This window comes from Micropterus salmoides, unplaced genomic scaffold (assembly GCF_014851395.1).
Source record: "Micropterus salmoides isolate LMB-PRFRI ecotype aquatic unplaced genomic scaffold, ASM1485139v1 Ms_hic_scaffold_10, whole genome shotgun sequence".
In the NCBI taxonomy this organism is placed as follows: Eukaryota; Metazoa; Chordata; class Actinopteri; order Centrarchiformes; family Centrarchidae; genus Micropterus; species Micropterus salmoides.
In genome coordinates this window covers 17,691,603-17,719,227 of record NW_024040041.1, presented here as the reverse complement: position 1 = coordinate 17,719,227, position 27,625 = coordinate 17,691,603, and the positions used below count along the sequence as shown (strand labels likewise).

Genomic DNA, 27,625 nt, shown 5'->3' with positions numbered 1-27,625 from the left:
ACATCCGGTGTCTGTGGGCCTTTTCTCATTGGCTCATACTGACTCTTCACTTCCCCTCCTCCACATCGTGTGGACATCTATCCCAAAGTCCAACCCCCAAGGTTTTCATTTCAGGAAGAAGCGGATCTAACGTTGTACCCACTGCTGCTGGCTCAAAGCTACAACGTTGAAATAAATAAAAAAACATTCGTAGCATCTGGTTGTTGGCCAAATCACGTTTTCTATGTAGTCAACGGCCATTCCGGACCAGCTGTCTATCCCGGTTTGAGACCAGAAAATATGGACTGGACAGTGAGCAGTCGGACCCGGTTGTGGTGCATTTTAGCGTTGCTTTGCTGCGCTTGTCTCCCACAAAAGGTAAGAGGGGCTAACTGGATAAGCTAGCTTAAGGTAGTTGACATTAGCTCGGAGTTATCCGCTTAACTACACTTCTCACTCCACGTTTCGCTTTTAGTCCCACAAATAGAACAAGTCCAAACTTAAATATGTGTAATTCAATGAACCTTTAGTTCTGCCTGCATGCTGCGTGTAGTCTTGACCTGACAGAAGTAAGCTAGCGTTAACGTTAGCTTGTTGGCTAAAAGCACCCGTTTTTAAGTAATGTGTGCTTTAGAAACCCTGTAATCAACTTTGCCAACATTTCATTATCAGTCCAGTGTCACAAATCAAGGAAAGCTAGGCTGTCTTTTCAATAACTCCCCCATTAGTAGCTCAGAATCGCATCAGGAAACTGGTGAGTTTAAGAAAAGCTAACTTACTTTAGTATTACCACTGTGGAAACCTAACGTTAGTCTTGTACCTCATACTAAGGTCAGTGTGTTGATGTTGAGGCTTGGTGATATGGTAATATTTCTACTGCTTGCATGTTATCTCAACACCTCCTTATCTTTTCACAAGACTGAACACAGGTCCTCTGCTTACTCACCAGCAGCACCTAATCATTCAGTATTAGCATATTACTTAGTTCGTACATACATGGTGCGAAGGTGGCAAACCAGAAGCAGTGATGGGTTGATGTGTTTGTGAAAGTTTGGTCTGTGATATTGTGCTCACCAGTATGTCTGAAGACATAAATACTTAAATAGACAAACAGGAGACACATTTAGATCAAACAGTAAAAACAGAAGCTTTACCTGTCTCTGTACTGAGGCTAAGTTTGAAGGATGACTCTTACCAGTGTCTACCATCCACACTTGCGCTAGACTTTATGAAAGCCTTCTGATGTTAGCGGGACAGAGACTGTGTGAGTGTGTAGCATCTGTAGCCTCTAATTTCAAAGGTTCCACGCCAAAGCACGGCATTATTATGCATGATGAAGCTTTGTGGTGAGGTTGATTTAAATTATGCTCAGCTTTATTCAGGCCAGTACAAAATAACCACATAAACATCCATGCCACCTAAACATACAAAATGATGTGATACACAAGCATTATGACTGTACAGTACCAATGAAGGGCGAAGTGCGACCCTAATAAATGTCCGTGTAAAACAGTATGCTATATAGTTGGATTAAACAAGCATCGATGCTTTTTAGTAATCGAATTAATTTATTTAATTGATGAATCATTTCAGCCCTAATCCTATTTAATTTTCACTAAAGGTAATTGTAAACAGAGAATGGATTACATAGTATAAGTGTGTGTCACAAAAGGAAGCTAGCCAACTTGCTGAAACTGAGCCAGATCCCTGGAAAGACTCCAGGTAGATACATTAGCTACCAAACTAGTAAACCCCTATAGCTAAGCAGCAGATTAAACCAGCTGTATAATCCCTTATCAAGTCTCAGGTTCTTCTCTTAGCCTGTTAAACAGTCTGCTGGTGTAGTGGGAGTGACAAATGATAGGCTATCTATAGATTTTCACACAAGGCTGGATAAGTGTGTGTGTGTGTGTGTGTGTGTGTGTGTGTGTGAGAGAGAGAGAGAGAGACGTACAAGTCAAAGAGCAACACAGGAAAGACTTGTATGTCTCTCTTTTCACCGTCTCTTGTTTACAGTTGAGTTATTTTTAAGGCCAGCTGATTTTCCATATTAAGGAGGATGTGTCGGTGACTAAAATCTAGCTAGATGATTCAGCTGCTATTACAGTCTGTTTTTAAAAATACTATTTCTCACATTATTCTCATGTCTCACTTCACACGTCTGCTGGCCCTTTATAACAACGCTACTGCTCCTTAAAAGACTGATAACTGACTTTAGATTACAATATGTCCCTCAGCCCAAGTTTGTTCCATTGCTTGGCCACTGTGACCATATTTTGTTTCTTAATTTTGTTGCCTATTTGTAGAACTAAATTAGGCTGATTCGAGCTGTCTCACTATCTTATCACACGAGCAGATTTGCTGTGTTTTGACTAAGTGTGCCTGAACGACTGCCGGCACGTGACATCCTCCCCACTGAAGCAACACCATGCAGAGAGCAGCTGATAGACTGTGTTCACCAGAAAGGTTGCTAAAATGCCTCAAGTGATCTCCACTAATAGTTATGCCCTCAAGGCAATGGTCCTTACCATAATCTGTTGTGTCTGAGACTGTGAAGGAAATCAAACACCCCCATCATCTTTATACAGCCATGAAGGGAAACCTCTACTTTCATCTAGGACTTTAAGACTGATGGATCATCAGGCTGTTCTTAATGAAGTGTTGCTCACATTCTCATGTACATGAAGGGATTTATTAATTGACTTTCAAAACATATTTATTTTTGATGACTTTGCACCACACCTCCCATGCCAACCAGATGTGAGATAAGTAGGCTATATCTTGGTTCCTGTGTTAGGTTTTGTCTGCAAGCTGCAAACAAGTTGGTGGTAAGAGAGTTTTCAACAGAAATGAGGTAACTGTAGTTTAGGCCCAATTAAAACACTGAGGATATCTTTTAGTTATAGTCTCACCTACATATGAGTTTTTGTCTCTTAACAGACACATGGTAGGGGGGCCTTTTAGGGACCACATTATGAGTCATTCACTCAGTCATTAGAATTTCCGATACCAATCACCCCTTCATTGTTTTCTGTTTTTAAACACTTTCACAGAAACCTCCTACATAAGTGACCCTGCTAAAGCCACCACTTTATCTGTACCATGTTATCTGTAGTCAAACTCGCACATCAGACGCTTAATACATTTTTCTTGCTACTACTAATTTCAAAAGTGATTCATTTATTAGTCATATGTCATTACATTTGGCAACCAAGTCCATATCTTCCCTCTTCGCTCGCCTATATCTCCAAATGACCACATAACAGCCATACAGGTCATACAGTAAATGGAAACCATTGCGTCCATTTCACACACCCAGTAAGACAGCCAAACAGAATGCATCAGTGTTTCAGGTCACACAACCAATTAATCTGGCCGTATGTAATTCATCCACACACTTGTTGCTCATGGAGTCCCACCATTAATATTGTCTGTCTGGTGTGTGTATGTGTGTGTGCTGTGCAGCAGTAAGCGGCTGCCCAAAGTCTGTTTCTGGCATGTTACACTGTCACATAATGTGGATCCATCCTAAAAGTAACACTCAAAAAGGTTTCTTCCAGGATGCAGAGCAGCAATGGCTGTGATACTTTTACGAACACTAATTATCTCCTTTGTAATGAATGTCAGCTACAGATTGGACCATCTCTCCATCTTTACCGTTCTTTGCTCACAGAGTCACCCCCTCCCTCTGGGTCTCGTGTATGTCTCCAGTCTTTCTTCTATAAAGAGACAGCCTGTCTCTTAGTCTTTGCCCTGGCAGTTCTTTCTTCAAGACAAGTGATTACATGTATCAGCTTTTGCCGAGGTGCCCTGGTTTAAACACCTCTAACTATTGGTTGGTGAGGTAATACTTCACCGTCTTGAAAGAGCCGAGTGTCTGACAAAGGGGTTATAATGTAGGTGTACTACTAAAGTGGGAGAACTGCCAATTGCAGCTTGTCCTGTGTTTCGGGTTTGGTCTGCCATGCAAGAGGCTGTGAAGCGCAGTGACACTCCAGCCTGCTAACAGTAATATCAAGAGCGTTGTAATCCGTGTCCCTTTTTTATAGTCGTGTCTGGCCTCATTGCAGAAGAGAAAGTGGAGACCTCAGAACTTGCCAAAACCTTGGTTTTGCCCATTTCTGTAGTATTGTGTAACTTGCTTACGCAACAACGTAACAGTTCTGTTATACACAGAATGGGGAAATGAGAGGGAAGGCCCCGATGTTTAAGCCTTCTAAACAAGCTTTATAACTCACCTCCCTGGTCACTCTGAGCAGCCAGACTTTGTAAACCAGATGTCTCTGAAGCCTAAAACTGTGGACTATTCAGCAGTCCAAAACTACGAGGCTAACAGATGTTAAGAAAGTAATTTGCTTGCGAAACCAAACATCCTCTGGTAGAGGTCGGGGGGGGGGTTAGTTATGATTCTCTCAGTACAGTTTTGTGATGCTTGTGAGTGTGCAGCCCAGTGGGAACAGTCGCAGGTGCCCAATATTGACACAAATGCACATATAGGATATGAGACTACAGCAGGGGGATTGGTAAGCAAACTGTGAAACTTTTCTGTGTATGGGGTTGTTTTGCCCTTGGTTTCTGTTTGGCTAGCTATAACAGGCTTGTATTTTCCCATTTTTAAGTTTCAGCTAAAGAACACACATGAGAGTGGTGTAAAAAACAGCTTGCTGTTTGTCAGATTCTCATGCACTGGTCATTTTTTATGATATTGGTTTTGTAAGGAAATGCAAGCCTTGTGACTAAGAAAGCAACACGCTGTGACTTTGTGACTTGGTGATGGTGGTTGCATTTGCTCTCCATTCCACATGCCCAGGCATCTAGCCCTGGTGCTGATTTAAGAGCACTTCAACTCCCACTTTCCTTATTTCCTCAAAAGTGGTTAAATGCCCAGAAGGGTGTGTTAGTAATTAAAGATTGGTAATCTGCATTATATGTATGGGCTATTTGCACCCCCTCCCCCCACCAGGGACCATTTGAGGAGGATTAGTCAGGGATGTCGATCAATACCTCTGGGTTTCAGCAGGAGAATGAGGTCTGAAAAACACTGATGAGCTATGTCATAATAGGTTGGTAAGAAATCAATTAAAGTTCTTCCAGCCTCCTTAACTCTTTTTAGTTGACAAAGCTAATGTGGAACAGTTACATATAATCTTGAAGAAGAACATCTTATATCAAAGTACACCGACTGGTCAGGCTGAGTTCACTGTCTGCTTGGGTTTGGTGGGCAGTCAGAGCTCTCTCACTGGACCTCTTCCTGCACATTGGTGCCAAAAACCATAAGAAGCCCACGGCTTGGTTATCTAGAGCAGCGTTTTCTGAATTCCATAGTGGGTGAGTGGAGCGCACATCACCCCACAGTGTTGTTAATTCTGGCATAAGCCAAATCATGAGGCTGGGTCGTTTAGCTGCCGCTGTGGTTTTGGGTTCAGTGGTTTTCACTGGATATGCTGCATCTTCGTCTGGCAATTAACTCTGGTGACTTTTCTCATTGTGTAACTCAGACTGTTTGTGCATGTAACAAAGAAGCAATACACTATCTGCATCTATCATATAACGAACCAGTCCATGTATTCCCATGTCTGTTCGTGTCCCTGATACGTCTGAGTGGGAGTTAAAGGTTCTGGAAGGAAGGGTTCCCATATGGCCTATCTTCCCACTGTTCATCTGTGCAAAGAGAAGTTGAAGCACTTTCTTCACTCCGTTCATTGTGAAATCCATTCAGAAAGCCAAACTAACCTTAAAAGGTGTGCTCGGTGGCAGCACAAGTGCAGTGCTGCTGATAAGAACGTACACACGTGCTCAGCCCCATGCCCAGTTTGTTTACCTTCCTCCATGCTGCAACCCTCTGCTCCGGCTGTTACTTTGAACCCTCTGAGTGCTCATCCAGCTGCCTGCCCTCTGTTACCTAGCTAGTCACTCCCTCCCCCTGCTTTGTTCTTTAGCTGACGTTTTAAGGTATTGATTTGAAGTTCATTGATTTTTAATGCAGGCCAAGGTGGCATACATCCTGGGGAAACTCACCACCCCATCCCCCCCTTCCAGCAAAAAAGGCTCACTATACCGGGAGGATGATGAAAACAGGGCTCTTCTTTTTTTGGTCAGACAATGATTCAGCTTCTACTAGATTTGTTCATATCAGTGTGTGAATAAGTAATAGTGTTTGGGCCAGGTGTGTGTGAGGAAAAAGTAATGTGTGAGAAAAGCTGAAGTCTTTATTCTCAACCTCAATGCAGGAACACACATTTTGACCTAACCCGTGGACTTAAGTTGGAGCATGCATGCTCTCACATGCCTGCTTGCTAATGCCTGAGTTTAACATGTTATCACTCTGATTTATGTGCATTATAAAAACGCTTCTTTGATATTTCATTGTGGAGTAGAGATGTGGTTGACTATATAAGTTTTGTGTTGTGTTTCTGTAGGGGTTGTGCAGTGCCAGTACAGTGTCCCTTCCTGAAAGCCTGCTCTTCGTGTCAACCCTGGATGGAAACCTGCACGCTGTTAGCAAGAAGTCAGGCTCTATTAAATGGACTCTGAAAGAAGGTAAAAGGAGAAGACTTGAGCCGAGTGCAACTCTTTGCCAGGTTTTTGTTTGTGTGCCTTTTTCATAAGGAACAGTTCCCTATTTGGGTTACATCTGTAAAAACAAGTTATTGTGTGTTGCCACAGGGAAATCCCACTGCTGTTCTTTGACTGTCATTTTCAGTACAATACAACAATACAGCTTTAATTAACTTAAGAATTTAACAAATTGGGGGCCACATATGAAACGTTTATGCCATGTCCATTTTGTTACCTGATTTCGGGTGTTGAATGGTGTCCCCACCACCAATATTTTAACCAAAGGATTTCAATGCTTTGCCACTCCTGATTTTAGACAAGATTTACACCGTAGTCCTTAATACTTTCTAATGCTGTTTAAGGTTTGTTTGCCCCAGTAATATTTGTGTAAACATGGGACTAAAACAGTTCTATGTTCACATTATGACCTCTGATTATTTAAAAATGTAATTGTAATTAATTAGGTGAAAGAATACTGATACGAACTTGATTTATAGGCAGTGTTTTCTGGGATTAACCTGAGGAAAATGTTGTGAGATGTTCTGTTAGGCATGGAAACTGGGTAATGATTAACTGAGAGAGGGGCAAATATAGCCTGTAATCAAGGTCAGAGTGGGCAAGGGTTGCAACTTTTCTGTAGTCTCACCTACACACACAGCATGTACTATGTATTACTATATTAATATGGGCGCACGTTGTTTCGGGACGTTTATCTTTCTTAGAATAAGCGACATAGTATGAAAACTGAAGACATTTCCTCTTCTAAACTCACATTTTCTCACATTTCCCTCACATTTTTAAGGCTCGCAAGACTTTATGATATGTTAAAACTACTGTTGTTTTGAACCTACGAGTCCTGGTTATTCCTACTAATACCCAAGTCATAAATAATCAGAGCCAGAGGCTGCTTCCTCCGCATCATCTGTTTTTCTGGAAGAGCTATTGAATATAAATGTGACCAGTTCTGTACCAGGCTCTGCACACACCTGTTGTTGTGCTGTCAGGCAACCGTACACCCACATAATGAGGGGGAAGCAGACCTCTTTTCCCTGGGCCAAGACGGTACAACTCAGCCCACGTGCGTGTCCTCTCGCTGTTTGCTAGTCACTCTCTGTTGACTTTGCGAACATGTATATGCTGTTGCTTCTTCAGCACTAGACATTGACCACCTTCAGGTAATCCTACGCCCTACCCTGCCCCCACTGTTGTTGACCCCTTCGGGCACCTTAGATCAGCACCATCTGGTCCACGCCCTGTATGTTCACACTGTAGGGAGGTGTGTGTGTTTGTCTAGTACCAGTGGCAGTTGGCTCTTGGCTTAAAGAGCTATTGTTGTGTGGTAACCTTCTACATTATTGGTGGCAGTGTTTCAAATACTTTAAATGCATTCCCTCTCCTTCTATGCAGCTATTAGTTGCCAGTCATGTCACATGGTATGAAAATAAACTTGTAGTGACTTTAAACATGGATGGACTGATTGATGCATCATATACTTTATCCCAAGTGAGTTTCCAGTCAACTCAGTCATTTTCAACCAAATTAATTTTCATTCTTCACTTAATGGAAGCTAATAGCTGCCCAGTGGGGGAGGGCAAATGAGTGTACTGCACTGTACTGTGTGCACTGGTTCTTGTCAATCCTGACTTGTCCTGTAATTTTTGCTCTTCACAGATCCAGTTCTTCAGGTCCCCACACATGTGGCAGAGTAAGTACCTTTGGACTTATTTTCCACACAGGTGTATGTGCGTATATTCTTGTGTACTGCGCCTGTCTGTACCAAAACATGGTGAATGGATTTGGTAACCTGTTGAGCTTGTTCTGTCTGTCACTTCCTTTACTGAACTGGAGATGTGATGCATATTCTTAAATCTTTTCTTTAGACCAGCCTTCCTGCCTGACCCCAATGATGGCAGCCTGTACTCTATGGGAGGAAAGAACAACGAAGGCCTCACAGTAAGAGGAAATCATTTTATCGCAAACTATAATCTCCCCTCTTTTGTAAGAAACACAGTGTTCAGTTCCCTGTTCTGTAGAAACACCTCTCACATATGTGTTTATAAGTCATGCTGAAAGTTATGCAGCCTCACTCTGAAGTTGTAGCAGATGTTTCCCTTGTCATATGACATACAGCATGTTATGGTCATCTATCTAATGCTCATTTATCCATTTTGCTCAAACAGAAATTGCCGTTCACTATCCCTGAGTTAGTCCAAGCTTCTCCTTGTCGAAGCTCTGATGGAGTCCTTTACATGGGTAAGGCTCATTCTCAAATGGGTATTATCATATTATGCCTTTTGCTTAAAAACACGTTTTGTAGATTCCTTATCGATAAACTTGTGCAGTCTATGTCCCAGTGTGTCTCCTCACCTGAATGAGCTGGTGTTATCTGGCTTTAACTGAATATTTTACAGTACCTTTTTCAATTCCACTCCACCTGCGGTTGTAGCCTGTGCTCTTTTGAATTTACAACAGTTAACAGAGGAAAGGTAATCTACCATAGTGACTGCTAGTCTTTGTTTAAAGAGAAGCGGGTGACATTTGCCTCCCAACAGTCATTATCCGTGACTCTTTTGTTTCCATTCAACTGAAGCTGCTGCTGTCACCAAGCACACTGGAGATGCAAAGGTTTGAAAGTGCTAAAGGTTCAAATTCTCACTCTTTGGTTTTGACATTCCTCTGATAATAATCTGTGATCCGGTTTATTACTGCCTCTCCCTGTATTGACAAAATAACTGACATACTAGTACAAAGAGGCTGTGATTGATCTCTCTGTCAGGGTTAAGAGGTTTCATTAACAGATACGATTATGAAACTGAAATATATGTTGTGCTTTTGCCAAGAGAAATATGTATTTAGAGGTAAATCATTTTGTTTGATTATGTGCTCATGTACAGGTAAGAAGCAGGACCTGTGGTATGTGGTGGACTTGCTGACTGGTGAGAAACAGCAGACCCTGACTTCCTCCTTTGCTGAGATGCTGTGTCCCTCTTCATCTCTTCTCTATCTGGGACGCACAGGTAAAAATAAACACAAACGCCGCCATTTCTCAGCACGATCATCATTTCAGAATCACCTTTATTGCAAAGTGGGTTTACACATACAAGGAATTTTCTTTGGTATTCAGGTGTATAAAAATGGTACATAGAAAATGTAAAGAAAGATAAAGCAAACACTGCAGGTCAAGAATCATAAATATAAAATAAAAAATTCACGATAAGATGTGCAACACTAGTGGACCGGGACGTGTCAGTGGGGGTCCTGGGCCTTGTTGATTAGGCCTGCGGCAGACTGAAACAATAGGACTGAAAACACCATAATGTGTTCAGTGTCCCAGTGCAGCTTTGGGGGACGGTGTGACAGGCAGTGCTAACTGTGGTGTAAAGTGATCCAAAATATTCTCCTCTCTGGTGAGACATTTGATAAACTTTCCGCTGCCGTAGTTTACCTGCTGTTCATGGGCTCTTCTCTAGTTAGAGAGCTCAGGGTATCGGAGCAGAAAACAAAACAACGCACTCCAGAACACAGAGGCAGCCATCCTCAAGACAATCCCATTCAATTGTTGATTTAATCTGGCTAATTAACAAGCCTATTTGTCTTGCATGCTATAATCCCGTAGTGTTGCCAAACCCTGATTTACCTCCTGCTCATCTCTAAAGCTATCCACACCTTTGCCTCAACAAGACCAGCCCCCAGTCTGTCCCCAGTGCTTAATGCTTGGGCAGCTGGGGTGGTAATAGTAGGTAAGGACTTAGGCCCCATCCACACTACTGCGTTTTTCCTCTGCCGTTGTTGCTGCAGCTGTCTGTGTGACGGTGGGACCAGAGGGCTCTATGAGCGGGCGGCTGGCCGGCCTCGGGAGCTCCTCCCGCGGGTTGGCGCAGGCTTTCCCCGCTGTCACTTGCGGAGCTTCTCAGTTCCGAAAACTTTCAAGCACATTTTTGTTCTGCCATCACTTTTCGTAAAACTGTCAATATTCGAAATCTATACAGATGATTTCTCACCTCCAAAACTTTTCAGAAGTAGATTTAGTGATGAAATTATATATGAAAATTGTAAAATATAAAACTTTCTGTTGCTGCCCTCTGTCAGGCGCCCGCAATGATAATGCAGTGAAAAGTGACGATTCTCTCTGACCAATCAGTAGTCTGCTGTGTTTTCACGTCACAGTTTAGTATCACCTCAGCTCGCTTGGAACCTCAACGGAGGTGATACGAAAAAAAGTATCTGTTAGCAGGTACAACTTTTCCACAATGGGAAACCAAACAAAGGCGAGTCGAGCTGGTACTATGCAGTGGAAAAGGGGCTAAAGATGTAAAACGGAGAAGTTTAAAAATGCTGCTGACCCTGTTTTTCGTTTTAAAACTCCGGAGAATGTTGTGCGTACTGGCAAAAATGGACTTCAGAAACGATGACGCAGACACTCACGTTTGACTCTCTGATTGGGTCTTATAAGTCATGCAAAGCAGAAACACAATGCTGACAGATTTTTGATTTGGTATTTTTATTAATATATTTTGTACCGTGCAAATAACACCTATAGCCTACATTTGTACTACTGTGTATGGCTCCGTAATTACTTTGGGACGACTTCCAGTCTGTTTTCCACCACCACAGTCGCTTTTAACTCCAGATTTACATTCAGAAACATACACAACAAGAGATCATATTTGTTTTAAAGCTCTGTTTTTAAACAAAAACGGAGTAGTGTGGATAGGGCCATAGAGCAGATTGAATTCCTGATAGAAATCCTTGGTGTCAACTCAAAGCTCAATTTGTCACCCAACAGCATAGATGCTGGATTTTGTTTCACAGCGTCTCCACATTTTCCATTCTAAGAATCCCATTTTTGAATTGAAGGAAATGAAACACCACTTTGCACTTTCACACAGAAATGGAGACTGAAAGCCTTTTGTGTATGTTTTTAAGGAAAGCAAAGCAATACAAATATTTTTTTCCCTGTGTGAATATTGTCTTGTTATTCATCTCCCTGTCAGAGTACACCATCACCATGTATGACACCAAGAGCAGAGAGTTGCGCTGGAATGCCACCTATTCTGACTACGCTTCCACCCTTCCTGACGATGACACCAAATACAGTAAGACTCTTCGACACTGTAGCTCCTTTGTTTTGTCGAGTTTCTAACCGACAGTGCCCATCACCTGCTTGCTCTTTGGTTCCCCACAGAGATGGCTCATTTTGTGTCCAATGGTGACGGCCTCGTGGTGACCGTTGACAGCGAATCGGGAGACGTACAGTGGGTGCAGAACTATAACTCTCCTGTGGTGGCCATGTATATCTGGCAGCGCGAGGGCCTCCGCAAAGTTGCCCACACTAATGTGGCTGTGGAAACCCCTGCGTTACCTCACTTTCATGTCTGGAGAGGTTGGCCGCATCACCCAGTGGAAATACCCATTTCCCAAAGAGAAGAAGCCCAAGAACAAGTTCATGTAAGCAGTCTAATGACCTTTTGTCAAAGTCTGTTTGTTTTCCTATTTTCCTACTTTGACATTCCTCATTTTGGGGGCGAAAAAAAGATTAATTTGGTTTGAAACACACGACAACATCAGACCATAACACTCTTTCAAACATGTTGGAACCTTTTGTCTATTAATCAGAAGAACCTAAATGACTGAAAGGCTGAAATCATGATGTACTTTTGTAAGCTGTGAGATTGCTTAATGTTGGGATGGAGTCTAGACATGTAATAACTTACAAGTGGGTGCCGACAGGCCGGGTTTCTGCTCTAGTTTCACACTGCAGTACTGTTATTTATTTTTATATATTATGTTCACACCTGCTTCTGCAACAAAAAACAAACGGGACTTTCAGTGGTCGATTCTCTGTGAAAGTTTCGCATATTTAGGTAGATGATGAAGAACTCTCAAAGTTCCTCTTGATTTTGAATCTGTAATGGTACATAAACTCCAGGTGTGTTCTCAGGATTGTATTCTGTTACAAATATATTTAGAATGAAATGTAAACGGTGTACTGTATTTTCAAAAGTAAGCAGGCAATTGTTTGACTGCTTTTTATCCTTTTTCAGGGCCACTTTGTATGTGGGTAAATACTCTACCAGTCTGTATGCTTCTCCCTCCCTGGTGCACGATGGAGTCACTGTGGTGGTGAGTGACAGTTACATGTACATCTTCATTTAGGCAAATCATGTCTTCCTTATCAGTAAGACATGAACATAAAACGCGTATGTTTATCGTAAAAATAGGTGTTGAATTGAGTCAAACTTTCCCAGCAGTTTATCTGCTTGTTTCATGGTTTCTTTATCAGTCTTCATTTTTGGTTAGTGGTTACCAGGTTTTCCAGTTTGAACGAATACATCCTGTTCCAGTTGTGTCTTAGCTTGCCCCAGCTCAAGTTGTTTTGCGTCACAGGCCTCGCTCCATGCAAAATGAGTTACAGCGTTGTTAAAGCATGTTGATTTTGGCGGCCCCTTTGGATTCAAGCGCTAGTGTTTCCACCATCTCCTGTCGTAAGGTTTTGATGGGGTTACTGCGTGCATTTGCTTTGGAAGCATGTGAAAAAAACCACAAAACTTATTTACTTTATTTATTTTACATACTATAGTTCTTTTTTAAACACATCTGTTTGCAGGATACACAGATTGTAAGATTAAAGAGGTCATATTATACTTTTTTGCTTTTTCCTTCTCCTTCATTCGTTATAGTTATATACCTTTTTGTGCATGTACTAGGTTTGCAAAGTGAAAAAGCCCAAGGTCCACCCCAAAGGGAGTTCCCATCTCCCACAGAAAACACTGCTTTGAACTGCCTGAAAGCGGCTCGTTTGTAGTCCAGCCGTTTGCCTTTCATCCATGTGACGACACAGCAAAATGCATGTCATAATGCTCGTCTGGCGGTTAGTGCGACATGCCCTCTTAAAAACACCGGTGGAAAAACACTGAGCTACATCACACAGTAACAAGATATCCGCCTGCTGCCTTTCCTCTCCTTTCCAAACACTAGCTACCCTCCAGGCAGTTAATGGACATAAAGTTGTTACATTTACTCATTTGGCAGACGCTTTTATCCAAAGCAACATACATTTGAGAAACAACATACAAGCATCAACAAAGCATGAAATGTAGCACAAGATTTACAACTGACAATACATACTAGTAAGAGCAGCAAAAATACTAGTAAATGCAATAAATACTAGTAAGAGTTAAAAGCACATATCGCATAAATGGGGTAAATACCTAGGGAAAGAAGTGCAATCAATACAAGATAATTGTAGGGGATAGAAGAAGAAGAGCACAGGAAGTGCATGTTAGAGGTTAGCAGTTAGAGGTGTTATAAGAGGAAGTGTTCTCGGAAGAGCTGAGTTTTCAAGAGCTTTTTGAAGTTAGAGTGGGACGCCCCTGCTCTGATGGCGTGACCTCTTGTTGCTGTGATGTAGAGACAGAACTCAGTTAAAACTTTATTGATGAAAGATACATTTGTTACAAAATAATAACTCGCCACTCTGAAACTCTTGCTTCAGTCTATGTTGCTAAGCTGGTAATGGGGATATACAGCTGAACCGAAGCAGCGTGTACCGGCTTCTCACGACCCGCCCCTACTCTGCTTCTGATTGGCTAGTAGACCTTAACTACGAACTGCACGTGCAACTCCCAACGAAGATCTTGTAGAGGAAAGATGTATCACTCCTTAGCTAAAACGAAGCCTTCAACACACAGGGGTGAAAAGAGGAGCTGCAGCAATATATCACATATATGGTGTTTTTTGAAAATGAAAGCATGTATACCTGTTCTGGTACAACCCCTAAATAAGATTATGAACCTGAAAATGAGCAATATGACCTCTTTAATAACTGTATTATGATGATGGTGAAACAAAGTAAACTATTTTAGTACTGTTTATAACGTAGGTTACAGGTAAGCCTACAACTAACAGATTCAGTTGCTCTGTAATATTAATTTTGTTGAGAAAACTAAAGTTATCAACATTACTTAGTAATGTTATGTCTTCATAATACACAAACAGCAAGATATAGCTCGGTAGCAAGGCCAACATAAAATGTTATGTTATGAGTTTTATCACAATAATGTCCACTGTGACCTATACTTCCATGGACTGTACACAGCCAAATAAAATAGGCATACTACATACCTGTCTAGGAGGAAGAAGGCCAATTCAAGGTGTGTGTGTGTGTGTGTGTGTGTGTGTGTACGCACAGCCTCGGGGGAGCACCTTCCCCATGCTGGAGGGTCCTGACAGCCAGGAGACCGAAAAGGACAAGGAGTGTGTCATCACACCCAGCACCAGTGTCAAGTTCAACGCTGCGCTCCGGGAGCGAAACCGTATCAACTTCATGAGGAACTACCTGCTCCTCATAGGTACTACATCAGTACATACATCACAAAGTAATATCTGAACTACCTACTCTGATTAATGTGACCTCTCCTGGTACAGGGTGAGGGTTTCAGGACCACCACCTAAAAAGGAAGAAGTCTAAGTTTCACTAACAGTTCATGTGCTAGGGCACTCTCAGTGCTGTTCACCAAGAAGGCCTTGAATGGTCCGCTGAACTTTGAGTGACTGTGTTGTACTGACACTGCCCTCTGCTGGATGATGAAATGAATCAGGTTGATGTAAGATTGACAACATTGTGTTTTGGGGCAGAGCCACGATGGCGACCTGTGCAGACGCTTTCTTCTGAGCTAAGAGTCTCTATCCAAGTACCAGCGGTTAAAATAAGTCAATGAGACCATTTGAATCCTGAGTGAAGAAGCTGTAAGTTGCTTTTGTATTTAAGTTTGTATGTAGAACGCCTACACTGCTAAACAAAGCCGGAACAAAGACTTTAATCAGCCAAAGTGAATGAACTAGCCTATGAACGGTTTGCTATTATTAGCCAAAGTTTTGCTAATAACCGGGGCACGTGTGCCAAGATGTCCAAGAGAGACGCCAAGAATGTGAAAAAAGGAGGCTTGATAATGGATGTGTCTCCTGAAAAATCATTCTCTGGTTTATGTACACCTCTACCTGTCACACCCACGGACAGCCCAAACCCCAAGAAAGTATGCACCAAAGAACATGAGACGGTCTCCAATGCTGACATTCTAAAAGCCATTAACGGCCTAAATGATCGCTTTTCAAAGTTTGAAGAAATGGTAATCAAAAATACAGCTGAGATTGCAAGAGTGCAAGAAGATATGAAAGGGCTAGAAATCCAATGGAAAGGAACAGATGACACAGTGAAGAAAACGAAAGAACAGATGGCAGCCCTGAGGGAGAAACAAGAAGACTCAGAGCGTTATAGCAGGAGATGGAACCTCCGTCTTCTGAATCTACCAGAAAGCAACAATGAGGATGTGAGAAAGGAGGTGATGGAGATCATTGCTGAAATCATCCCAGTTTACCATGCGCACCTTCAGATTCAAGGTATGGAGAGCTTCTCTGAACGCCGTCATGAAGGAAAAGAATCTGCGGCTGACCGAGGATCTCACTCAGCTGGAAAGACAGAAACAAACTCTGACCTCTAGTGAAGCAAGCGCATGCTGATGGAAAGAAGACCAAATGGCAGGGACCTGCTGTCATTATCGATGGTGTGAGACACACTGCATAGAATGTTAAACGACTTTTAATGTGAGTTCAGCAGTTCAATTTTAACTCTAGGCTTATTAGGTCACCCCGTCTCAATGGGTTAATTTGCCTTTTCCCTGTTTACAATTTAATAGAGCAACATGTTCATCCCACTAAATATTTTAGGTACTCGTGTTCAGAGTATTCAACTTGGTGGTAAGCTAATTTACCTGATATTTTCTATCTTAAGAATTAGTTTTTTCCTTAACTAGTTCCTACAACCTTTAACAGACTTCCAGTTAATAATTTCATTTTTTTATTTCGTTGTTAGACTTCTATTTTAGTTCTTTAAAAATAATATCTCAATGTCAGAGGTATCCGTGACAGCACCAAAAGAAAATCTATTTTTATGTTCAGTAGACGAAAAAATGCAGACTTGATATTTTTCAGGGACACACTCAGTAGACTGTGATGTGACGTTTTGGAAAGCACAATGGGGTGACCAATGTTATTTCTGCCATTCCTCTCAACAATCAGCAGGTGTCGCCATTCTCCTTAACAAGTTTAAAGGAGACATAGTTGAATCCTTGATGTCAGAAGAGGGTAGATGGATAATCTTAGTTTTCAAATTAGACAATACCTTTTTTTATAGTTTGCAATTTATAAAACTAACAATACAGGTCAAGCAAAAGCAATGCTCATAACAGTTTGCACACATCTGAAAGCCCTTATAAAGAAATATAAGGAAGCACACTTGATCATTGGGTGAGATTATAATGATGCTCCAGATGATCTTGTAGATAGAATACCTGCAAGATTAATTTCACATTCAAGATTCAAAATTACTTCATTTATTTGTCAACAGCTGTCTATTATAGATGTGTGGTGCTTTTTAAACCCAGACATTAATGAGTTTACTTGGCGTAATGCCAATAGATCCCTACAATCTAGAATTGATTTATGGCTTATATCTCCCTCTTGTCTACAGTTTGTTTCAGAATCAGCTCATAGTTATGCCCCACTTTCTGATCACAAAGTAATCTCAATCCATTTAGCAGGAACAAAACAGTAATTTACGTGGTTATCGGAAACTAAATAATAAATTATTAAATGATGAGGGATTCTGTGATCTGGTGAAAAAAAACTGCAAAAAACATTTGATAACAATGAAAGGAATCACATACAAAAATGGGAATATTACAAGTACAAAATCAGAGTAATAGCAATAAAACGAAGTAAAGAAATTTAAAAAAAATAACATAGCCAAAGAAATATGTATTATGGATGAATTAAATGCTTTGATTAAAGATAAACTTTCAGAAAATGAAGAAATAAGAATCAAGAAACTAAAGGAGGAAGTAGACAACATGTATATTGACATGACTAAAGGGGCCTTTATAAGGTCCCGAGCAAAATGGCTAGAAAAAGGGGAAAGAAACTCTAGTTACTACTTCGCTTTAGAGAAGAGAAACCGCAAAAGAAATAAATACCCTTAAAATTAATGATAACATCACCTCTGATCCTTTGGACATCTCTAGACATGTTAGCTCATTTTATAGCAATATATATAAGTCAAATACTCAAGTCGATGATTGTGATAAATTTATTGAGTCAGTTAAAGAATTCACTCCAACTATATCTAAACACTTTAAACTGGAATGTGAACAGGCCATTACAAAAATAGAAATTTCTGAAGCTGTTTTGTCAATGAAAAAAGGGAAATCGCCAGGTAATGATGGTCTTTCTGTCAATTTTTATTTACATTTTTGGGACATCATTGAAAGTCCTCGACTTGAATTATTATAAGAATGTATTGCTAAAAAAGAGAGGTCCACAAGTATGAAGCAAGGCTTAATATGCCTTCTCCCCAAACCTGATAAAGATAATTTACTTATCGAAAACTGGAGACCTATAACTCTTTTAAACATTAATTACAAAATATTGTCATTAATTTTTGCTAAGCGGTTAAAAAAAGGCCTTCTAATAAATGAAACAAACAGGTTTCATGTCTAAACGTCACATAAGTTCAAATATAAGACAATATAAAGTGTATAAGTTCTTGACTTGCTGGACTATTCTGACAAAATTAATACAGATGCTCTGCTTGTATTTCTCGATTTCTATAAAGCATTTGATACTGTAGACCACTACTTCCTGTTCAAAGCACTCCAAACTTTTGATTTTGGACCAAAATTTATATCCACTGTAGAAATGTTTTATAAAAATATTGACAGTTGTGTTATATTATACCCAGTTGTGTTATATTATATATTATGTTATAAAAGCGGTGCTCTCTGGCTCTAAGGAGGAAGAGGCTCTGAACTTTTGGACTTTTGTGACTTGAATTACACCTTCAAGGTGAAATGGTTAAAAGAATGCTTAAATGCACCAGACTCATTATGGTACTTTATCCCACATAACATTTTCAAAGAAGTTGGAGGTCTCCAATTCTTGTTGAAGTGTCACTATAATATCACAAAGTTACCGTTAAAACTGTCCCGATTTTATCAACAAGCTCTTTTAGCTTGGAAGTTGTGCTATTCTCATAACTTCTCTCCACACAAGTCTATTATATGGAATAATGAATGCATCACCAAAAGGAACAAGTCACTTTATTTACAAAACTGGATTGATAGAAATATCATCTTCTTAAGGGACTTATTTGATTGTAACGGTCAATTAATTAAGTATGAGTCCTTTCTTAGAGAGAAGGCATTCCCAATAACATTCAGAGAATATAGCTCAGTCTTTAAATCTATACCTAATGGTTTATTGGAACTAATGAAAAGCTATAAGAAACAGCAAGAAGTGTTTCACATATACTCTTTATATAAATAATATTGATATTTTGAGCAGCAAACGCATTAGAAAATGCTTTTTAAATTTAAAGAAAATAACGTGGAAAATTTCTCGAATTCTCAGTTTCCCAATATTAACTGGTGTAAGGCATGGCTTGTTCCTTTTAGTTTCTGTATTACAAACAAAGTTAGAGAATTACATTTGAAAAATTTCCATAAAATATATCCAACCAACATGCTTATCTCAAAATTCATGCTTGTTGATAACAATTGCACCTTTTGTAGAACAGAACAAGAAACTTTAAATCATCTTTTCTATGACTGTTCATTCTGTAGCACATTCTGGAGGGACTTTAAGAATTACATATATTCTAAAACAACACATGCACAGTTGAAAGGAAAAATGTCATTACCTACTTTGAATCTAAAGATAAGAACTTATGTACCATTGTGAATCTCTTTATTTTGTTGGGGAAATTTCATATTCACAAAGCTAAATGCTCTAAGTCTACCCCATGTTCTCAAACTTGTATCAAACAAGAAAAGCATTTCGATAAGTAATATCTACTCAGAGCTATTCATCTAAAAAAATATCTTATGTCACCACCTGTTAAGATAGTCTGTCACTTACTCATCTCTTTTGTCTGTCCTGTTTTGTATTTCCTTTCGTTTTTGTTAATGTATTTATTTAAGTTTATTATTAATTTATATATATGTTGCACTATTATATTAAGTCTTATTGTGCTTATAAGCTGGAATGTCTTAATAAATAAAATGTTTATAAAAAAACATTGTGTTTCCTTGCCATTTAAACAGGAAGCTATAAATGCTAAGTATGATAATTAAAAAGATTACTCTTGCATTTCAGGTCATCATGAGACACCCCCTGAAGCTCACACCAAGATCCTGGAGACGTTCCCTGACAGTTTCCCTCGCAGTCATGGCAATGTCATCCCACCCACTACTGACAAGAAAGTTGAGGAGGTGTGTGTGTCTGTCACTGTGTGACCCATGACATAATTTGTTTATAAGATTTTTCAGATATCAAAACATCTGTGCTAATTTTCTCACACTCTTCCTCCCTGTCCTCACTTGTTCGACCCCACCCTCCCCCCGTGTTGTAGAAGGTGAATGATAGTGGGATGGATGATGGCCCCCCTTCTCCTGTGCCTGAAACATCTATCCAAGAACCTGGGATTAGTGGTCGCACTGCACGTCCAGAGGCCCCTGTGGACACTATGCTCAAAGACATGGCCACCATCATCTTCTCCACTTTCCTCCTTGCTGGCTGGGTAGCCTTTGTGATTACCTACCCCAAAGTAAGTCAGACGGCACCATCTAGTGGACTGCAACTACCTAGAGATGGAAAACATTCCATATCTCTCAAATCTCTGCATTATCAAAGTGTTGGATGGATCAAACCACACACTGACAACTTCATAAAACAGTTTTGTTATTATTAGAGGCTTAAACATGGTCTGCCCTCTCACCACAGAGTGTTCACAGGCAACAGCAGCTGCAGCACCAGGAGTTCCAGAGGCAGATGGAGGAGAGGTTGGAGCTGCTCCAGAGACAGCAGCCGTTTCCCACTGCAGATGTGGGCCTGGGCTTGGTCCCAGACAACGACTATCTAGAGGTGGCCCACACTCGCTCTGAATGCTCAGACCACAGCAGCCCCAATGTCACCCCCCGCGCCTCCAACCACTCCAACCTGTCTGTGTCTGAGCTGGGAAGCTCTGCCAACGAGCACGAAGACGGAGGTACGGATTGAGAAATTGAGATTACATTCAAGATTGGTCAACACTTGAGTTCATTTTAATGCAGTTTTCACTTTGCAAAATGATGTATTTGTCTTATCAGAGGAGGACTCAAATATTGTCAGAGTGGGAAACATAACTTTCCGTCCCAAAGAGGTCTTGGGTCATGGTGCTGAAGGCACCATTGTGTACAAGTAAGTCTGAACAACCTCTCAATAAGTATTCATGATAGCTTTTGTTTAATTTGTACACTACTGAAGAAATATCAAAACGCTATATTCTATTGTTTCTCCACAAGGGGTCAGTTTGACAACCGTCCAGTGGCAGTGAAGAGAATTCTCCCAGAGTGCTTCAGCTTTGCAGACCGGGAAGTTCAGCTGCTGAGGGAGTCCGACGAGCACCCAAATGTCATCCGCTACTTCTGCACAGAGAGGGACCGTCAGTTCCAGTACATTGCCATTGAGCTGTGTGCTGCCTCACTTCAGGAGGTATTGAATGGCTTTCGGAGTATGGGAAATGTTGTTAATTGTGTCTTATTCTTCAGCAGAACTCAAGTATGTTGCTAATAGCAGCACAGTTTTAATGTATGATTCCTTAATAATGCATTACTTGCTTGCAGTTCTCCTGTGAGTGTACTATGTGATTTTTAATGTTTGTTAAAGAGGTGTTATGTTTATGTATTATGACTTATATTGAGTTATATCTTTTTTTGTGCATGTAACAGGTTGGCAAAGTGAAAAAGCCCAAAGTCCAGCACAAAGGGAGTTCCCATCTCCCACAGAAAGCTCTGCTCTGAACTGCTTGAAAACGGCTCGTTTGTAGTCCAGCCCTAGTACAGCCCTCCTTTACTTGTGACGTCACAATGAAAACGCGTCATAAAGCTTGCCAAGTGGCTGGCGGGGTCAGGCACGCCCTCAAACCAAGCTAGTCTGAGCGGAGGCCCTTTGGCTCGACTCGCCTATGTTTGGTTTTCCATTGTAGAAATGTTGTACCTGTACCTGCTTCCAGGTACTTTTTTTCGTATCACCTCACCTCCATGAGGTTCCAAGCGAGCTGAGGGATACTAAAATGTGACGTGAAAACTCGACAGACTGCTGATTGGTCAGAGAGAATATTCACTATTCACTGCATCATCATTGCTGCGCCAGACAGAGGCCAGCAACAGAAAGTTTTACAGTTTTCGTATGGAATTTCATCACTAAATCCACTTCTGAGAAGTTTTGAGGTGAGAAATCTGCTGTGTAGATTTCGAATATTGACAGTTTTATGAGAAGTGATGATGGAACAAAAATGTGCTTGAATATTTTGGAGTTGAGGAGCTCTGCAAGTGGCTGCGGGAGAAGCCTGTGCCAACTCTTGGGAGGAGCGTGTGAGGCCGGCCAGCCGCCCGCTCACAGAGCCCTCTGCTCCCGCCGTCACACAGATCGCTGCAGCAACAACGGCTTGGTTTTGATACCGCTTATCTGTCTTTACATTCTGAGTAATATTAAAACGTTTTAACCGTAGATATATTTTAAGAGCTGGTGTGTGTGTCGCATTGAACATTACGTTGCGGCTGTTGTGTGTGGCGTTGCTATGATGACAAGCTACGTACTATCTCTGGGTACTATCTGCAATGGAAAACGGAGCAGGACGAGTAGAGTCGAGTCTATTGATTTGCGCTATGGTAGCATTTTTCGGCAAGGTAGCATAGATCGTCAGAACACCGGCAACAGTTCAATGTTTAGTCCTGATGGAAAGATGTGGAACAATGATGTTGTGGACTAGTGAGTAACTTTTACCATCTGCTAGGTTATGGTCGCAGTCTGAAGCGGCTTTGGTTTGGATCACACTACCTTGTTTCTTACGACCCACCCTTCTCTGCTTCTGATTGGCTAGTAGTCCTTACTGGGAACTGTGCATGTGCAATTCCCAACAAAGATTTTGTACAAGTAAGATGCATCACTCTGTATCTCATGAGCGGAGCGTACAACACATAGGGTGAAAAGAGGAGCTGCAGCAATGTGCAGTATGAGAAAAATATGGTGTTTTTTGAAAATGAAACCATGTAAACCTGTTCTGGGTACAACCCCTAATTAAGATTTTGAACCTGAAAATGAGCATAATACCACCTCTTTAATAAGTGGAGGAAATGGCAAGGATTCTTTGTCATTGAGTCATAAGTCATGGAGCATGAAAACTATAAGAAAACACCCCCTATGCTAAAATGAATGAGAGACACCATTATAGTTATTGGACTATACTGACTGTGAGCTTTCCTCTTTCTAGTATGTGGAGAAGAAGGATTTCAACCGTTACGGATTAGAGCCAGTCATGCTTCTCCAGCAGGCCATGTCAGGACTGGCCCATCTGCACTCTCTTAACATAGGTATCCATCACTGAATACAAAATAACTGATTCTCATTATGTTATGTTATCGGCAGTACTGTATTTCCAAACAATATCTGCACCACTAAAGAAACAGACAGCTTGTATTTCTCATTTCACCATCATACTTTTCCTTCAGTCCACAGAGATCTGAAACCCCACAACATCCTGGTGTCCATGCCCAATGCCCACGGCCGGGTGCGGGCCATGATCTCAGACTTTGGCTTATGTAAGAAGCTGGCAGTGGGCCGCCACAGTTTTAGTAGAAGGTCTGGGGTGCCAGGCACTGAAGGCTGGATTGCCCCCGAGGTTCTGAGCGAGGACTGCAAAGACAACCCGGTGAGTCAGTGGTAGAGGAACAGCTGTCTCGTGATGGTTAGAAGTATTGTTGGTTGTCAGAATTCACAACAGAAACACAAAATGATACCCTTTTTAAAAGGCTACGCAAGAAGTCTGATAAAACTATAAACAACACAGAAACACAATGGAGTGGGTTTATTTCAGGTTGGCAAACAACTTAACTAAATACACCAAGAGTAGTATTTAAAACTCGATACTGTATACAAATATTGTTTTGTAGTAAATGTGTGTTTCATTACATGCCTCCATCCTTTGCTCTCTCTTGTCCCTTGTAGACCTGCGCTGTTGACATCTTCTCTGCTGGTTGTGTGTTCTACTACGTGGTGTCTGAGGGAAGCCACCCTTTTGGCAAGTCTCTGCAGAGGCAAGCAAACATCCTACTGGGCACATACAGCCTCGACTATCTGCAGACTGACAAACATGGTGAGGACCGTGTTCCAGAGGTGTACAACAACAGTAATGTTATCCGTGGTTAACTTAGATTAGGAAGTTGCAGAACAGGGTGCTGTGGATGATTGTGTGATTGGTTGTTATAAGCTGTGGGGATTCTTTTTTTAATGACAACAACTCATGAATCTTTATAAAAGAGTGATGTGTTTTGATTATACCTTGTGAGCGCAATGTCAAAACCTGCATGTGTGTGTCATTTATCAGGGGACATTGTAGCCAGAGATCTAATAGAGCAGATGTTGAGCATGGAGCCCCAAAGGAGGCCTTCTGCTGAGAGCGTTCTCAAACACCCTTTCTTCTGGAGCCTGGAGAAGGAGCTGCAGTTCTTTCAGGTCAGCCTTTTTACTTATCTGACAAGTTCACTGCTTTATCATAAAGATCATATGTTTCAGGCTGCCCCCAATGTGGTTTAAACCTCTGCTAACTCTAACCACATCTTGGTGCAGTACAGACTGCAAGTGTACTGTGCTATTACAGACGGGCGCGCACGCACACACACACACACACACACTTCACTTCACTTCACGTCTACATAAATGCAGGTAAATAACGGCAAACGGCACATGCAGACTACATAAACAGCAATTCCTTGCAATATTTACAATATGAAAAGCACCATATCAGTTTACTAAGTCCTAACAGTAGCATATGACTGAATGAATAATGAATGTACTTTATAATTAATGTAATAATCATGTACAGTAAGTCATGTAATGTAAAGCCATTTTCAAATACTATATCACCATGAACTGTGGACATTTGTGGAAATGGAACTTTGTTTGTTTGCTCGCAGGATGTGAGCGACAGAATAGAAAAGGAACCGCTGGACGGACCAATCGTGAGACAGCTGGAGAGAGGAGGGAGGGCTGTTGTCAAGGGTGACTGGAGAGAGCATATCACGGTGCCACTGCAAACAGGTGTGAGACTGGCTAATGTTTACACAACATATCAAATACAAGATCCTGGTGGCCCCTGTTCCCTTGTTGCTTTTTTAAACTTAAGGTTATAGTATAGAACTCCACAGATGGACTGTGGTAGTATTTCACTTTAGAGCTAGTTGGAGAAATGCTTTGACTTGTATGATTTACATTCATAGTTGCACTGCATGCCATATCCTGTCACCTCAATATACTGCAGTGGGGAGGCCTGCTGCTTCCTGTCAGCATTACTACCACTGAGTGGCATTAAGGTAGTCATGAATTGACTGATAAATGTGAGATTATGTGGGTATATTACATGGCATGTTGTAACAGCAGAATATGAAAGTATACTCATTTTTCTACACTTACAAAACAACTACCCTTTATAAAATATAGCTAATTTTTTTTATTCTTTGCATACTTTTTTGACCGTTTGTCATTCTCTTGAATGAAGACACCTGGGGCCAGATGCATGTAAATTCAAACAATGATCAAATTCATAACTCAAAAATAATTTAAATGAATTTTATAAATCAGCCTGTGATTGACATTTTACAGAATATTGTATAGACTACAAAAATAACACTATACTAAAAATAACAGATCAGTGAAACTGGCAAACAACCAAAACAAACAATGTTTTACCACAAGGTTAAACCTTTTATTTCCACCTTATCATATCACCTACAGCTAGTATCTATAAAACAGTGTGTACGCCTTGTCTGAAATATGTGAGGTGCACATATTCTCACTGCATAATCGTCTTTGTCGTCTCAGTTTGTGTGGGAGATGGCCTACACGTGGTTTTTGTGCGTATTGTTTATGCATCTGGCTCCAGATGTTGTCTTGATGAAACATGGAAAAGTTATGCACTCGCCTCTCTATTCTTATTTCCGAAATTCCACTGATCAGTCAAGTTTGGGAACTTCATTAACAGGATAAAATAAAAAGACAGCTGTGTCATTTCAGGATTTCCTGTTTACCGGTTCCTTGTTGGATAATGATCAGGGATTCATTCTGTGGTTGATGCATGGGCTTATGTCTTTTTCTGTATTTCTTTGGCAGATCTGCGGAAATTTCGCTCTTATAAGGGCGGGTCAGTCAGAGACCTGCTGCGTGCAATGAGAAACAAGGTAGGGATGTATTCTGAAGTCTTGTTTTTAAAAGAAACTGATCTCTGCTTTTAGACCTAACGCTTGACCCTCCTTCAACAGAAACACCATTACCGAGAGTTGCCTGCTGAGGTGCAGGAGACTCTGGGCTCCATCCCTGATGACTTTGTCTCCTACTTCACCTCCCGCTTCCCCCACTTGCTGATGCACACCTACCTTGCCATGAGGGCCTGTGCACCTGAGAGGTCCTTCCTGCCTTACTACTCCTCTGCAGAGCGGCTTGCAAACACACAGGCCCGCTACACAAACCTCGGGCCACAAAATGAACCCCAGAGACAAAATGAACCATGTACTCAACACCTGCCAACACACACATCATTACCCTCCTCACAACCCCAGGAAGCTACACATTCTCCACAGCCTGTGGAGGTCTGTCACACAACACCTGTTGAATCAGTGCCCTCTGCATCACCATATGAGCCTGTATCCTCACATTTGCCAGCTGAGACAGTGCAGCCAGCAGCGCCAGCACTGTCCACACAGACTGACTTGCACAGTCAAACAGTGAACCCTACATTTGCCTCAGAATCACCTGTAGTTCCTCTCAGGCAAAGAGAATCCAGTCAGTCTGAGATGCACACACTGCCAGATCCGCATACACTAGACAGTCAACCAGTGTGAACTGGACCAGAGTCAGGTGGACCCGTCATGGGAGCATTGCCTTCAAGAGTGGACACCAAGTGGGACTTGGTTGCTGCACCGTGAGCTGGTGAGGACCGGGCCTGCAGTGCCTGGGATTCACTGCCAGGCGCAGCATCTGCGCCCTTAGTTAAGTGCCTTCTGCTCACCTTGGTTAAAATGTTCCTGAACAGAGCCGTCCAAAAGTCTGTCTCTGCTTTGAGGAAGTCAATAACCAAACGGGGTGGTTTTGGACATTATCTTGTAGCTGGGCTGAGCAAAGCAAAATTTTTTTTTTTACTTTATGGCATGTCAAAAAAAAAAAGTGTTCGTCCAAAAAATATCCGGCCTCTATCGTGGGAAACATGTCTGGATGTTGTTGAACACTTGCGTAGTTTTATTGTGCAATGTTGTATTTCTCAGTGAGCCTGTTCACTGCGCAGATACTGTATGTATATTTTTGTATAGACTGATTCAGAATTTGGATCATTAATGCTAAATCATTTAATGTGGCTGATGTGCCTTTTTTTAAATATCACTGTGCTATATGGGTACAGATCTTTAAAGTTGACTATGCTAAATGTGCTTGATTCCAGTTAATGCTGCTAGACTGCTTCTCTTTTGTCAATCAAGACTATTGTTCTGACTCGGTAAGAGTGGACTGTTCCAAAGGGTTTTCAGGGTGGCCTCTGAATACAGTAGGTAATTTTATCCTCATGCGATTATGTAGTCAAATGTGAGTTTAGAGTTCAGGCTGCAGAACTCCTGTATAATAACTTTTCAAGGGTGTCAAAGTGAAGTTAATGACTTGCACATTAAATTCTATTTTTTTTTTATACTAAGATTTTGCTTGTTGGTTGATTGCTACATCTCAAGATGGGGATTGGGAAATATGGAACTATGGTTAGTGCATAAAAGAAACTTAAAGTATACTAAACTGTCCTAAATACTTTAATTTATATGTGCTCCAAGCTGCAGATATATATTGAATTGCCTTGGTTAGCTATTGCCACAGTTGACATTGGTTAGAGTAGAATGTGGTATATCCTCTCTGTCAGATGTTAAAAGTTTTGGAGCATTGGCCAGCAAAAGCAGGAATTTTACTT

At 41.1% G+C, this 27,625-nt stretch overlaps 1 protein-coding gene across 1 annotated transcript; it reads left to right on the top strand.

The window, feature by feature from the left end:
* Positions 1-98: 98 nt before the first annotated feature.
* Positions 99-27,363, top strand: ern1 (endoplasmic reticulum to nucleus signaling 1). Its single transcript, XM_038700078.1, is given in 23 exon segments — positions 99-357; positions 6,399-6,519; positions 8,209-8,242; positions 8,418-8,490; positions 8,718-8,790; positions 9,432-9,554; positions 11,532-11,633; positions 11,723-11,889; positions 11,891-11,985; positions 12,582-12,660; positions 14,729-14,888; positions 19,744-19,859; positions 20,000-20,194; positions 20,371-20,635; positions 20,736-20,826; positions 20,931-21,120; positions 22,901-23,000; positions 23,139-23,338; positions 23,635-23,782; positions 24,014-24,141; positions 24,603-24,726; positions 25,795-25,862; positions 25,944-27,363. Coding segments are annotated over 23 exon segments (3,309 nt in total). The 5' UTR covers positions 99-279; the 3' UTR covers positions 26,523-27,363.
* Positions 27,364-27,625: the final 262 nt, after the last annotated feature.